The 16,136-nt window shown below is 41.1% G+C and overlaps 1 protein-coding gene across 2 annotated transcripts; it reads left to right on the plus strand.

Moving 5' to 3' along the window:
- Nucleotides 1–1,141: 1,141 nt before the first annotated feature.
- LOC143735280 (uncharacterized) lies at nucleotides 1,142–12,645 on the plus strand. Of its 2 annotated transcripts, XR_013203078.1 has the most exons (6): nucleotides 1,142–1,294; nucleotides 2,872–3,201; nucleotides 3,700–4,008; nucleotides 4,249–4,355; nucleotides 4,439–4,582; nucleotides 10,274–12,645. XR_013203078.1 is itself a non-coding variant. In XM_077225408.1 (5 exons), exons 1-5 carry the CDS (start codon nucleotides 1,234–1,236, stop codon nucleotides 10,276–10,278), a joined length of 849 nt encoding a protein of 282 aa, XP_077081523.1. In that variant the 5' UTR covers nucleotides 1,152–1,233; the 3' UTR covers nucleotides 10,279–12,645. The 2 variants fall into 2 exon arrangements, 1 of the variants encoding a protein (XP_077081523.1); XM_077225408.1 differs by lacking the exon at nucleotides 4,249–4,355 and having other exon boundaries at nucleotides 1,152–1,294.
- The last annotated feature ends 3,491 nt before the right edge of the window (nucleotides 12,646–16,136 follow it).

A 16,136-nucleotide genomic window follows, 5' to 3' on the forward strand; every position in this document is an offset into this window, starting at 1 on the left:
TTAGTTGGGTTCCAGCTCATATTGGTGTGGAGGGCAATGATTACGCAGATTTGATTGCGATGAATGCTCTGAAATTAAAGGCCGAGGAAATAATGAATGTCCACTTTGGTAAAGGTGAGGTTAAATCATCAATTAAAAACTTTTAAAGGAAAGTACAGAAGAGAATAAGTGATTTTTATCAAGATTAAGACTTGGACATACTGGACTAAAATCAACCCTATTTATAATGGATAAAATATATTAAATTTAATTCACATACATTTTTATAGCACTTTTCATAATATGCCTACATTTCATTTCCATGCTGCTTTACAGAAAATCTATGTGTCTTAGATTGAAAAGACTTACCATGTGAATTAAACGTGCTGCGTTCATATTCTGGACTCATCTGCTTTTCTGTGCATAGCATACTTTATTAGTATGGTATTTACTGAGTTTGGTCTGATAATGCCATTGTCTGAGTAACATTAAACCACGTGTAATTAAACAAGTTGCATTACGGACTAATCTACTTTTCTTTGCATATAAGGCTATGCTTTATTAGTATGGTGTTGTTTACAGGGTTTAATCTGCTAATGCCACTGTCTCAGTACATTAACCACGTTAAACGTTTTTCACGTTAAGCGTTTTAGAATGTCACGTTCTCTATCATGCACCCTACATTTCATAAAGCCTAGGGGTTCCAGTTTATTACTTTCACTTTGACTAGTGGAACAACTTCGTCCCCAGTGAAGCAGAAGAACGACACATCATTGAATCAGCATTCACTGATGGAAAAATAATGGTGAAAATAAAGGTTCTCTTTAATTTTCTCACAGTGATCTTATTTTTAACCGACCTCGAAAATACATTGGTTTATCTCTCTTTCGATCAACTAATTATTATTTTTTTTAATTAAATTGAAGTGAAATGTGGTTGTGATTGTAAAACAAAACAACACGTTTTGAGGGTGTAATAATAATCGTAAAACACAAATAATTGTAAAAACACATAATCGAGTGCTGCGTTTCGCCCAAAAAATAAAACATCGTAAACATTACAAAATAATATTATATGTGCAACAATTATGTGGTCGTACGCATCAAAGAGTTACATGCGAAGCGTCACTACGTCATCGCGCTACAAGTGCGTAACTATAAGCATCTCAAAATATTTCTCTTTGGCGTTGGCGTCAATGTAGAGGACCACAGCGCTATTGTGTATCAAAAGATGCAATAATACTTTAAAGGAAAAATGGGGGAAATGAAGCTTCTTACTATATTGCCCGTATTGCTCTTGTGTTTAATCAATCATGGTAAGATATTAAGCGTATTTTATAGTCTCTTATCTAATCGATTTATATTCGACAGAAATGCATTTAGGCCTATCATTCGTATTTGCAGTGTGTGTTTTTACCATTGTAAGACATTTAGGTTTGCTGAAATCCCACCCTTTAAAAGCTTGTTTCAGGGAGTGGCATTATTCAGACACAGATCAAAGAATTATGAATCTCAACAATGATGACATGAACTGAAAAGCTTTTCATGCTGTCATTGGTGCTTCATATTTGTTATTTGTGCGCCCTCTCTTCATTTCCTCGAGTCTCAGCTCCACCGCCATTAGCAAGGGAAGGAGACATGGAAAGAAAATGAAGACTGACATCTTATTTATATAATGGAATATAGGCTACTCGATCACTACAGAGCATCACTTCACAGCATCATCAGCTGCGCTCAAGGGATCTGCCCTTATATTGTTAAAGATTGTTTTTTTTTTTAAAGAAATTCATAATAATTAATAATAAAGCAAGATGCCCTGCTAAATATATAAGATGTGTTGTTTATTTAACCTGCAAAGGTAAAACATAAACTAAAATGATTGTGACAGATATGAAGGGGGAGGATAATGTATAGCTTACATGCATCAGGTTTTTCGACAAGATAGTCTGTGTCCGAAAACTGATAAATGCTGCCTTCGAAAGACACATTCTAAGGTAAAAAGGCATCAAGGCACGTCCAAATGCAATGCTAGTTTCACTTCCTGTCTCCTGAGACACCTTCACATGATTGCTTTTTTAAGGCAGGATAGATCCATCCTTCGTTGCCTTTAATATCCCACAATCCTGTGCTTTCAATTCTGTGACAGTTGAGCTATAAAAATAAAGATGCTGTCTGAGAGTTGCGGCCTGTGGTCAGTTTGGGTGTAAATGTACATTTTTGGTAAACATTTTCCACTGATGTCATTTCTAGCAAGAAATTGGGATTGTAGTCATTAAATATTCACTTAGCTTTCTCTTACTCGCTTTATTTTGCTGTGGATCATTAAACCGTAACACAACCTCAGAAATCTGATAGAGCAGCGAGGCAACAAGTCACTGCCTACGTTTTCTGACGCAGCCGAAGACTTCTGCATAGGAAACTGTATCCTCACTCCTCGTTCCTCGCCTCCTCGCTGTGCAGTTAGAGAATTCAGATGTCCTTTATGATGGGGTCGTTGTGAAGTGAACTTTCTGTGTACAATGTGTTTTTGAAATTTGTCAGATTGTCACAACATTGCTGGATCTCATGTTCCTGGAGATCTAACTTGTTGTAAAGTTCAGTTTCAACCCTGATCAAAAACAGCTGAAGCAGAAAATTAAGATTTTCATGAGCTCTTGATATTTAGAAACAGGAGTGATTGATCAGGATTAGATCTGGACTCTGCAGGAATGTAGATCTCCAGGAACAGGATTGGGCATCCCTGCTGTAAATCAATGATGTTCTTCTGCTGTTTGTTTACATGTTACATTATGAATCCAGACATATTTCTCTACACATAAACTTTATGAACTTTTTCACATTACTTTCATGTTGTTTCATGTTGTTCAGCTCATAATGTACTGTTCTTCTACAGGAGCTTCTGGTGTTGAGCCAGACAGAGTGTCAGTGATGGAGGGAGATTCAGTCACTCTAAACACTGGTGTTCAAACAAACCGACAGGAGAAGATTAGATGGTATTCTAATGACACCCGAATGGCTCAAATCAATAGAGATCAGAGTAAGACCTGTACAGATGTTCAGTGTAATGAAGGCACTGAGAGATTCAAAGACAGACTGAAGATGGATCATCAGACTGGATCTCTGACCATCATGAATATTACAGACACAGACTCTGGACTTTATACACTGAAGATCATCAGCGACAGCAGCATCAGTGAAAAGATCTTCAGTGTTTCTGTCACTGGTGAGTCATTATGTTTAAAAGCAAGTCTTGTACATTTTAATCACATCATTAATGTGTTCAGTGATATTTTTCTTTTTTCTTTACCTGTGTACTAATTCAGATGCAGTATAAAGAAAATATCTTCAAAACTCAAGTTAACTTTGTAGATGTACATATATATTTTAATGAGTATTGACATATTTAGTTTTTCCATTGGTTATTAGCTTTGACAGTTGGTTTAGTTCTGGTACACATGATTAACAATTTATCATCATATCATCTCTGTTGATCTTTTATAATCATCTGCATCTATTACTTCATACTCAGTGTTATTAGTTCAACAGGAATATAGGATTAGATGTAAAATGTGTTTACAAGCACAAAATGTGAATAAATCTTGCTTTTCAGACTGAAAGTCAAGACAGCGTGTTTTATCTCTTTCATATAATCCGTTCTCTCATGTTGTTTGTCTGTCCCTCAAAACAAGATCCTTTCAGCAGCTGTTGGTTTGTGTTTCAGGTGTTTCTGCTGAAGTGAAGAGAAAGGAGGGAGAATCTGTCACTTTATATACTGGTGCAATAAAAAACCCAAATGATTTTATGTCATTGTATTTAAATGATACTCTCATTGTTGAAATCACTGGAGATCAGAGTAAGATCTGTACAGATGTTCAGTGTAAAGAGAGATTCAGAGACAGACTGAAGCTGGATCATCAGACTGGATCTCTGACCATCACAAACACCAGAAACACAGATGCTGGAGAATATAAACTACAGATCAACAACAGCAGATTCAGCATCATTAGACACTTCAATGTTTCTGTCTCTGGTAAGTTTCATTTATTCATTCAGTGCGTTTGCCTTTGAGCAGTTTTAGAAAACCATTCACTATTTAAATCGACCCAATAAATGTTTTCATTTTTGGCCTGTTTGAAAAAGTGAGATTTTTGACCCAACATTAAAATATAATTGAGATAACACACTTACAATTTCGAAGTCTAAATGTAAATAAAAATAAAAAAGGTATAATATTAGTCAGTTTTTACTGTGAATGTTGTTTTCTGTTGAGCTCACACAGTGCTGATGCTGTTTTAACTGCTGTTGCTCAAAAACACACCAGATGGCGCAATTTACAAGTTAAATCATCATGGAGCTTTCTACTGTGAATAGAAAGATGTAAATATTAGTCGACAGTATTGTTAAAATCAATTATCAGATGATCTCTATAAATGATGACTGTGTGTCTTCATCTGTTCCAGATTCAGGTTTGTCTTCAGCTGTTATAGCAGGAATAAGTGCTGCTGTTGCTCTGCTATTTGTGACTGTAGCACTTGTAGCATTTGTGACTGTCGCTGCTGTGATTTACTATCGCAGCAGGAAAACTACACTACCAGGGAAATATGGCAAGTATAACGTACAGTTGATTATACAACATGTGAATATGAGATATTGTGCAAAAATAATCTTTAGAAATATGTTAGTAATTGTTTTCTAATTGACCAAAGTGGAGGTTGATGTTTTTCAAACAGAAGAGACACCAGGCAATGATGATCCGGTGATATACTGTGAGCACTGAATCTATCTGCAAAAACACTGAATTTATAGTATACTGACTGTATATTTCGGATATTCACGTATAGTATATCACTGGCCACATACTGTATTTCAAACTTCTTTATACTACTAAAGTGAGAAGGAAAAATAAATTCATGAGTATATCATCACAGATACACCAATTCCAATTTGATGTATTCAAGAAAGTGCTGATCAAATGAAAAACAAGGGTCTTTACATTCAGCAAACAGAGGGAAAAACATATTTTTGTGCTTGTGTAAGTGAATCAATTTTAGCTACTGTATATTCTTTTCATTTTTTTTTCCAGAAGATTTGTGACAATTCAATGAAGGGTGACACTGATGGGACTCAGAGTAGTATGATCGAGTCTTTGAAGAAGGGTGACACTGACGAGACTCAGAGTAGTACGAACGAGTATTTGAAGAAGTCCCTTTTGAAGGAAACTCAACAATACGTCATCGACGCTATGGGGAACGAAATACCCACTCCGCCATGCTGAGGGGAGTGCATGCCAGAGGGCAGTGACAACTGTCAGAACCAGCAACTTCAAATGAAACACTAGAACCACTCACCCTCAGGTCACACTGGGCTGTCAGTGACAGCATTCCCTACAGTCATAACCCAAGCTATAGCCTCACAGGAAAACCTTCATAAACATGGTTAAATGAAAGGCCTACCTGGGCCTGCTCCGGGCCTGGAACCACAGCTTCCAATTAGAAGGGGTCCCTTCTAGGGAATGTGGCTAGGGAACCCGAAGGAATCCCAGCCTTCCCTATTCAGGGGAATGTACTCACCCCGAAATGCCACCAGGACGGCCTGACCTGGCGTCAGACATAGACACTTAGTCTGGCCACTTCCTGTCTGTCCGAAGACAGAGCCTCTGGACAATTGCCTTAGGTAAGGCATCCAGCCCGGGGGACTGCAAAGTTGGCAGTGAACCACTGGGCCCGGATCTCAGAGACGGGATATCCCGGAGAATATGACTCAGCATAGCGCTTTCCAACCCTTACCAGGGAGGGGAGTTTCTCTACTCGATCCACGGATCTACCCAGCGTCTGTGTTTCAAAACACTGAGGAGGCCTGCAAATGCCTAAGAGCTGATCTAACTGGGAGGCCTCACGAGAGGCCTGCGACCGTCTGACCAGACTCAGGAGGCCACATGCTCATAGTGACCCTCGGTGAGGGGAGCAAGAAGGTCCGCCTGGTAGGCAAACTAGGCTGTAGGCAGAGAGAAGCAGTGAATGAACATTTTAGCGAGCCAGGGCGCAGGCTCGCCTTCAGCAGCTGCCTACTAAGGCTAGCTGAGACTGATAGCAAGAGACCACTAGCTTCATAGGCCCAGCACCATAGGGAACCGCTCACAGGGAGGCCTGGAGAGGCCTACAACCTGATAACCACAATCTGTGGGAACTCACCTTCAGGGAGGCCTGGTGAGGCCTTCTACCTGACCGTACTCACTCAAGGAGGCCTGGAGGAGCCTACTACCCGATAACCACAACCTGTGGGAACTCACCTTCAGGGAGGCCTGGTGAGGCCTACTACCTGACCATTCTCATTCAAGGAGGCCTGGAGGAGCCTACTACCTGATAATCACGGCATGTGGGAACTCACCTTCAGTGAGGCCTGGTGAGGCCTACAACTTGATAGCCACAATATTTGGGAGCTCACATTCAGGGCAGCCGGGTGAGGCCTATCACCTGATAACCATCTTAAGTGGGAATTACCTTCAGGGAGGCCTGAGTGGCCTACTACCTGATACCACTGGTAGCTATGAGCCCTGTGTCTGGGTGATAGTACAAGGTGGCCTGATAAGGCCAGCCAGCTGGGGACTCGTCTATCAGGGAGGCCTGGCCGGGCCTACTAGCTGATAGCGAGTCATATTCTGCTATAACATACACTGTTGGGAACCACTACATATTGGCCAATAGCGCTACAAGGTATGTCCCACAATGTTGTCATCTCCGAGGAGGCCTGCTTAAGGCCTACTACCCATCAGTGAGTCAACTGCCGAACCACCAAGGCAAGAAAGCTAGCACCCTTAAAGCAAGGGGAGTACAGCATACGCCACTCTGCCTCACCGGAGGCCCCAGATAGTCAGGGGCCTACCATCTATGCATGGGCATCATCTCAGGGCAATGCTCTGGCTTCAGGGGAGCGTACTTCAACCAAAGAAGAAGTGAAGGCTTACTTCATACTCGACCCGAGCCATAGTGGTGCGAGGTAGGAAAAACAGAACTGGAAGTGAAGTGCTCAGACCTACCCTGTATCACAGGGGAATACACACACCTCACCCTGATAGGTTACCAGGGTGCGGGCCTGCCAGCGGCTCTAGGGTTGGCAGAACTATATCTGCGCCCACCTAGGGGAGTGGGGCTTGAATGAAAGCCAACCACCTACAACCCAGCACTCGAGCAGTAGCTCAGCAAGGTGAGAGAAGCCTATACTGGCGGCCTAAGTCCGTAGGCCAGTTCTGCACGGCAGGGTCGGGCAGACAGACCCAGTCTTCTTCGTGAAGCGAATGACGGCCTAACCCTGCTCAATAAAGACATATATACCAAGGAGGCCTGTTTGAGGCCTACCATGTCCTGTATAAACCATCCTCTGCACCACACTGCATTACTCTAGTCACCCCGGAATGCAGAGAAGAGGGCGGGCCTTGGCCTAACGACTCCCATGGGAGGAGGCTGTTATACAGGGATGTTAGACACCTACATTCACAAAGTGAAGGGTCAGAGGAAGAAATGCTAATTTAAGCAGAGTGCCTCTAATTATCCCTGGCACAGCCTTGGCCAGCTACAGAGGCGACCCAGGTGAGGGCCAGCCTGCAAGCATAGATCTATCTGAGGGCTCGGAGAAGCCACAGCCTGCTAAAGAGTATAGTCTGTATTATTCCATACAAAAAAGGGGCTGCAGAATCGCTCAGCCTACTGAAAACCCAAACAGAGCCCAGGGGGCGGAAAAAAACTCAGAGAAGTCAAATTGTCCTGTGGGCCGGACATGAGATCTATCGGAAGCTCTAGCGTCTGTCAACACTCTAAGTAAAACATTCTATAAGAGAGAGACCAACTACTCTGCCCTAAGGTGGCTAGCAGCCCGAAGGCTAACACAGTTATCTTTCTGGCCACCTAACGGGGAACTTCAGGGCCCTAATATCCAATAAAGTTTCTTACCTTATTATCTTGACATGACCCCATACTCTATACAGGGAACGAGGTCTGTAAAGAGACATTTTTTATTTTTTAATCACAAAAAATACTCTTTGAAAAGACCAATAGCTCACCTTCGGCGTGCGAAGTGAAGACTCGCCAGACAGTTCTTTATGAACCTGGGATCCGCCACTTTTACATGCCTGAAAGGGGCGTTTCCACCAACCAAGCCTAGGTGGGCCATCAGAACGTAGTTCTCATCATAGGCCCATCCCCAGGCCTGATGTAATGAACGCCTGGGGGTCAGGAGAGAGGAGAGGGCAGATTTCGTGACCCTCCGGGGAGGTTATCCATTACCGACGCTGTGAGCGTTTGTGCTGGATAACATCCCTCAAATCCCTCCTGTTGCGGGAGTCACGCCTCCTCTGCGACCTGCTCCTGCTACGGTCCTCAGACCGTGAAGGGCCAGGCTCTCCCGCCTGCCCGGGTGCGGAAGCGGATCTCAGCGGTATACAGCTCTTGAATGCTGCTGAGCTTGCCTTCGCCTCCCTGAACTTCCCCACCACTGCCTCTACGGAGGTGCCAAAGAGTTCGGAAGGCGAAACTGGCGAATCGAGGAGAAAGGCTCTTTCTTTCTCCCCGATGCCAGCTAGATTTAGCCACAGATACCTCTCCGTGGCCACCATCGCCGCCATCGACCCACCGATCACGGCAGCGGTTTGCTTAGTAGCCCGGAGAGCCAGATCTGTGGTACGGCGCAGCTCAGCCACCGCCTCAGGGGACATCCCTGCCCCCTGGTTGAGATCCCCCAGCAGGTCGGCCTGGTATGGCTGCAACACCTCCATGGAATGAAGTGCAGCACCGGCCTGACCTGCTGCCGTGTATGCTCTGCCATTCAAACACGAGCCGTTGTTTTCAGCGGTTTGGATGGCAGGGTTGGAGGTTTCAGTGTTGCTGCCCGCCCAGACACAAGATAGTTCGCAAACGTCTCGTCAATGGGCGGCATCGACACGTACCCATGCTCTCCAATCCCCTCAACATCAGCGGAACTTGCCCGCTGATGTTGGTGAATACGGGCTCCATGTGAAGATCAGGAAGGAATGGAAGGCTCACCCGAGCTGGTGGTGTAAGGCCTGGGAGAAACCGATCATCGAGCCTACCGCAAGCGGCCTCTCTTCTAGCACGCTGCCAAGGCAACTGCAGCCTACCAGCAGCGCGCTCCATAACATCCACCAGCTCTGCATACACGGGGCAGGATGACTGAGGGGGTTCAAGATCTTCCTGATCATAAACCTCCTCAACCATCTCCTGCGCGTCCTGAAGAGCCGCAACTGCAGGAACAGTCGGTGAGTAATCTTCCCCATCGACCTGCAGTTCGCCCTCGTCAGCCGTCGAATCATCTGAGAGGTTTACAGCCCTCTCGAGGTGATCGACGAGCTCCATCTGGGAACCCCATGATGTAAGTCGCCGCTCGGCCTCGGCCTCTCGAGAAGAGGGCCAGACGAGAGCGGAGCGTTTTAAGAGAAAAATGCTCGCAGTTTGCACAGACGTCTCCTTCGAGAACCTCCCGTGCGTGCTCTTCTCCCAGGCAAAAAACGCACAGCTCGGGTGTGTCAGCCGGTGTCAGAAACCTCGGACACGGGTCGTCACACTTACGAAAACAATCTGCCTTTGCTGTGTGTTTCATTCTCTTACCTTTGCTCGTAACTTTGAGTAGTGTTTCACACAAACAGTCCCTGAAGACGATGAGATGATTTGTCATGTTTACAAGGCGCCCTTATATACTTCCAGGTTGCATGTTAATCATTCACCTCTAATGATTCACGGGCTGTCGCCGGTCAATGTGATTGACGTGATTTGATAGTGATTTCAGACACCTGTCACGCCTGAGGCGTTCCCCATAGCGTCGATGACGTATTGTTGAGTTCCCTTCGAAAGGGAACTGACAACTTTGAAAACTGTTAAAGACGAGAAAATTGAAAAACGAATTGGTGTAACATCATCTCAAACTAAATCAGGCCAAAACAAAGTTTATTTGGAGTTTTTTTTCGGGAGTTTGAAACAGCTTGCTTTGAACTCCCATAGGTTCGTGGTGATTGTTAAAAGTGTGACTGTGGTCTCACCGCTGTCATTTTTGTTGAGTGTTTCTTGTGTTATTGAGAGGAAAGTGTGCAGCACATTTTGATTTAAACTAAAAAGTAATCAAATGTAATCCGTTACATTACTTTAATAGATTAATTGAAATAGTTATTATACTACTTATTACATTTTAAATAGGGTAACTTGTAATCTGTAATCTATTACATTTCCAAAGTAACCACCCTAACACTGTGTATCTGTTTGTGTTTTCTGTGTTCTCCGTACCTTCATCAGCGTGAGACTCCAGACATATGCTGTTTAATGGACGTCCCTTAATCAACCTAAGACTCCTCAGACCGAGCCTTCGCAGACGGGTGATCCTGATTGGCCGCACGGTTGTCTGACCATCCTTCACACTCGCAAATCCTCTCATTAGGGTTGCACGATTAATCGCAATGAAACCGCACGCGATTTGGCAAAGGCTGCGATTATTTTATGCACAGCTTGTCCCACGCAGACACTCCAAATATGCCCCGCTGCAGAAGTACAATAGCACACATCATTCCAGGAAATCCTCGCATCATCGCTGTAGCTGACTAAACAGAAGATTTAAACAATCTGATTGATTATAAATACACAACTGCCTTATTCTGTGTAAGAAGCCACATCATCTCACAGAAGGATGAGCTCAACTGTCATTATGAAGTGAGTTTGGAGTAAAAAGATGTTATTAAATGTTGCCTTTTGTTGGACAAGAGGTTCATAAATGCCTCTCATGTTTGGAAATATGTTTGATATGTGTTGCTTTTTCAAATTCACGTTATAAGTGACTCAAACTCACAGTGCTTTCAGACGGAGCTGCGTTTACAGAGCCGTACATCAATGACTGATGTATAAGCTGCGCATAACAAAAAATCACAGCCTTTGTGATTTCAAAATCGTGATAAGCAAAATCGGTTTCAGTGCGATTACATGTAAAGTGCAGACGTCATACAAATAAGAGATGCATTATGCAGTGTTAGACAGCTTTGTTTATTATAATGAAACTTTGCGAGTAAAAGTGTAAACTTTTAGTAGTCTGGATTACAATGTTTACGATTACAAAGTTTACAAGAATGTGGGGAAAAAAACATAATAGTTCATAACATGTTGTGTTAGACTAATTTAAACTGCCTGCATGATGACACAATTATAATACATTAATACATTATAAAACATGTAATACATTACCATAACCAGTTATGGGTATTAGTTTTACCATTAGCATTTGCCACTTAAACTATCCTTTGGAAAAAATTAGTGAAATAACAAGTTATCGACTCTTCATGGATGATTGTGTATTATTCTGAAAAAGCTGTTTTAAAACCTCTTACTGGTTATGCTAACACTGTGGAGCATTCTGCTTGTTTTAAACTGCAAGTTAAGTGCAGTGTATCTTCTTTCATGTTTAGATTTCTATTTTTTTTAATACTTGACCAAAAATTCCTAAGTGTCTTATTTTATAAGAGAACATGACTGTAGTTATGAATTGCAATCATTTACGTTTATTTATATTGTTTTCCAGTGTATGCTCAAAAATGGTGATGACAGGAAAGGGTCTAGTTTATTTGACTTTTATGTCGATTTGTTGTTTAATTCTTGTGATTCTTTTTTACAGCTTTTTTAGTTTGTTACCACTTCATATTTATGCTAATTTTTAGCCTATTCATATCATAGTAAATTGCAATTCGTATGAAAGAGAAGTACAGTATGTATTTATTTATTAGTTAAATACATATTTAACTACTTATTTTAAGTTATTTATTGAGTTATTTGAATTAAGTTGGTTTTGTTGCAGCGCTATCTAAAATCTCGCTGGGCTCTGGCCCTGTACAGGCCACTGAATATCCTTATTTTTGACGTGCAGAAGTGAATGTTTTTCTTTGCACTTTCTTGTAACAACTGTGTTGTAACCTCTAACATTTGTTAAAATTTTTGATCTATTCTATAGAAAACAATTCTTTAGAAAAAAAGCTTTATGGCCTATGTGACTGTGAAGGTCAAGATGAGAAGTGTGTGCATAATCAGGGATTTTCCAGTAAACAACAGGTGATGTGAAAGAATAAGACCATTGTTAAGAGGTGTCACGTAGATGTTTCTTGCCTCTGAGAAGAGTTGATTGTCCTTGGAGAATGTTACATTTTGCCAATGAAAGAGGGTTGACCATCAATTGGCAGAATGCCACAGAGAAAAGCAAAAGATGTAGAACTTAATGGTCTGAAAACAAGAGGGGTGAATCTTTCCAGACGTTGTCACTTGGTTATTGTGATATAACAGATAAGAAAAAGGAATAATAATTGTGTCTTGGCCAAAGGAAGATTTAGATGTTCTGCAGGAGTATCAGCTTTGTTGCTTTGCAATAAGGTCTTATTATGACTTCTGTAACTCTTTGGTTTCATTTGAATGAAAGAGAAGACTGTTCTCCACAACACACTGTGCCTTTGTGAAGCATTTAAGATGCTGGTTCATGTCTTTACTGCTGAGTTTATGCATTTTCTGTGTATTCAATGACAATGACAATTGATCTTTCTGTGTTTTTCCTTGCACACTCATGTATATCTACAAAATCCATGTAGATTCATGTGTAGTATTATTCTGGAATAAACAGTTAATAATTCAACACTGAACACCAGTGCAGATAATGTTGAAGAGTGTGAAGAGTCTGCTGATGTCAGGAATCAGACCGAAGAAGGTTTCAGTTTGACTCAGATGAACTTCACTAAAACTGATACTGTGAGATGGCAGACGGGTTTAAATATTTATTTTCGTTTTCCGTTCACTGAGAATTGAATACATTATACAAATATACTCAACCATTTTAAAATCACTAGAGTTAGGCTCTATTTTACCATGAAATGTATTTTATACACAATTCACACAATATTATTCTACTTTTAGCCATTTAAAAGTCAGACAGTTACAAAAAATGTGTTACATGAAAAAAAAATAAAGAATCCATTATGAACAGTTAAAATCTTAACAGCCAGATGAACTAACAATAAATCATGTGCAAACACAATGTGTGAAACTGGGAGGGTCAAACTGTGTCGTGGGAGGATTCACACTAGACGGAGTGTTTTAGCACAACGTTTCATCACACACTGAACAACAGAAGAAAATGTTTCACGTGTTTGCTTTGTTCTGTTTGTGCTGGTGCCGTCCGATTGGTAAGTTACAAATATATTTTTGGTTTAATTTCTGTCACTTCTGTCTAGTCTATTTCTTGGTTTTATGACAGAGCCCTGACACTCCTGTTTTGTCTTGTCTGTGTGCCTTGTTTCATGTGCTTTCATGTCATGTTTTGTCTTGTGCTGTGTTGTCATGTTTCGTGTAAACATGTGGCTTATGAGTGTGCTTATTAGCTCTTATTTTCTTATTAGTTCATGTCTCGTTTTGTGTGAGCATGTGGCTGGTGATTTGTTTTCCTGGCCATGTGCTTGTGTTTTAGTCATGTTTGGTGTGAGCACATGGCTTGTCATGTATGTTTCCTTGTGCCATTTTTTCTCCTGTCAATTGTCTAGTCCCGCCCATCTTGCTTTGTTTGCTCTCCCCAGGGCCGGCCCAAGCCTTTATGGGGCCCTAAGCAGAATTTTATTTTGGGGCCCATGGTGCCGCCAATATGATTGACTATTGTCAATAGTTGATTATTCGCAGACTACAAAACACACCCATTATCAATTTTAGAAATGTAGTAAAAAAAACAGAACTATTTAACTCAACACTTTTGTGACGCAATATAGATAAAGTCCAGTAATCTGTTTGACAGGTTTTTAGTGTGTGCACGGCATGCTCAGTGTGTACGCGCACAGAATGAAATGTTTAACCGACAATGTTTTAAAGCAAATGCAAATTATAAACTTTTGTGATAGCGAATAAGTGCAGTGCCTCTTGAGTAACTCGACCGCTGCGTTAACATGTGATGCGAATTTACGTTAAGTTACAGGTCACGGTCAGGGTCTATATTCGGACTATAGTTTGGGGGCCCCCTAGTGGCGGCGGGGCCCTAAGCAGCCGCTTAGTTCAAATAGGCTCTCCCTATTTATTCTCCTTGTGATTGCAGTCCTGTGCTGGTTCGTCGTCGGATGTATGCCATATCTACACCATGTGTTTCCCTGCTGCCAAGTCTAAGTCTGTCTTGGTTTCCCCCATTGGGGTAGTTTTTGTTTGTATTTTGTTTTATTTTTATTAATAAAAAAGCCTATTTTTCTGCGTTTGAGTCCTCGCCTTATCTCCTCTACCCCAAACCCTGACAGAATTTTGTAAGATCTGCTTGCTTTGAATTCAGGTCTCTGTTGAAGACTATGAAATTTCTCGCTCTAGAAATGACACAAAAAAAAAAAGTCATGGAAAGTAATAGAAATCTCTTGTGAATGTAAATGTCTCAGTTTATGATCTGCATGGAGGCTTAGAAAGCCAACACTTTCCATGCAGTAGCTCTCAATTATCAGGCGATTTTTTTATACTTTTAAAATATAAAATTCTAAAAATACAAGTTTATAAATACAGCTACAAAACTCAGTCAAAATGTGCATGGACACTGATAACTTGTGTTATACTCGTCTAAGTGTCTTATGAAATATCCAGCACAAGTAAACTTTTTAAACTTGATTTTGCTGTACAGCAGATCAATTTAAAACAAAAAAAGATCAAAGTGACACACACACACACACACCCACGCGCGCACACACACACACACACACACACACACACACACACACACACACACACACACACACACACACACACACACACACACACACACGAACACACTCACTCACACACACACACACACACACACACACACACACACACACGTCTGTCATATCTCACCTTTCATTTTCTGTTTCTGCTGCTTTTGTGAATGTTCTTCAGCTCACATGAAAATAATCAAAACTACAGCTGATTTCAGGATTTATAAACCAACAAAACCTCTGTATGTTCTCCAGGTGTGTTTGGCACAAAGACAAATGAAATACAGTCAATGTCAGTGATGGAGGGAGATTCTGTCACTTTATACAATAATGTTACTGAAATACATGAAGATGACGATATACTGTGGAAATATGGAGCTGAAAACTCTCTGATAGCTAAAATCAGCAAAGAGAAGCGAATCTTCTCTACATTTGATGATGTTCCTGATGGGAGATTCAGAGACAGACTGAAACTGGATCATCAAACTGGATCTCTGACCATCACAAACTCCAGAACTGAACATACTGGAGTTTATCAACTAGAGATAAAGGGAGTGAAAATAACATCAAAAACATTCAATGTTTCTGTCTTTGGTGAGTAGAGATCATTTGTCCTGTCTTTTACGCTTGTTTTATATCAACATACTGAATTGTTGAATCATTTTAAAAACAGACTGTAAAAAAAATAAAAAATACACTGGACTGAAAATTGTTGTGTAGATTTATTCTATTATTTTCCCATGTTTCTCAGCTCATCTGCCTGTTCCTGTCATCAGTAGAGACTATTCATCATCATCATCATCATCATCATCATCACCACCACATCTGGACATGTACGACAGCGCTGATGATATATGTGTGTATTTACTGACCTGATCTCTGTCTTCTGTTTTAGATCAGACTGATGCATTCACTTCTTTCTTTATCATTACAGCACTGGACACATCTCTTCTTCACATTTTCCAGTGTCTCTGATAGTGTTGATTTCTACTGCTGGATCTCTGATGATTGTTGCAGGATTTGGGATCTTCTGCATCTGCAGAAAACACGGAAAAACTGATCAAGAAGGCAAGTGTAATCTAAATAACGTAGCTTTTCAGTTGCAAAATATTTTATCAAAAATATGTATTCTGTCCATGTGTGTTAGTGGGGAAACATGTAAATAGTTTCACATTTTTATCCTATTGTTAGTTTTATTTATTGACTCGGTCAGTGACTTTGTGGGCAATACTTAATTTGATATTGTAGGCAGTGGAACTACTTTAACAGGATTTACTGGAAAATAATAGGACAAATTAGAATATTCGTCAACCAATCAGAATGAAGCATTCAACACTCTGTTGTTGTCACGTTTGGGGACTTTTATATTCTGTTTTATTTAGTTCATGTTTCTCTGCTCCGTTCAGTTTTGGTTTTCTTGGTCACTG

This window comes from Siphateles boraxobius, unplaced genomic scaffold, assembly GCF_051911475.1.
Source record: "Siphateles boraxobius isolate OS27281-9 unplaced genomic scaffold, OSU_SipBor_1 13, whole genome shotgun sequence".
NCBI lineage: Eukaryota > Metazoa > Chordata > Actinopteri > Cypriniformes > Leuciscidae > Siphateles > Siphateles boraxobius.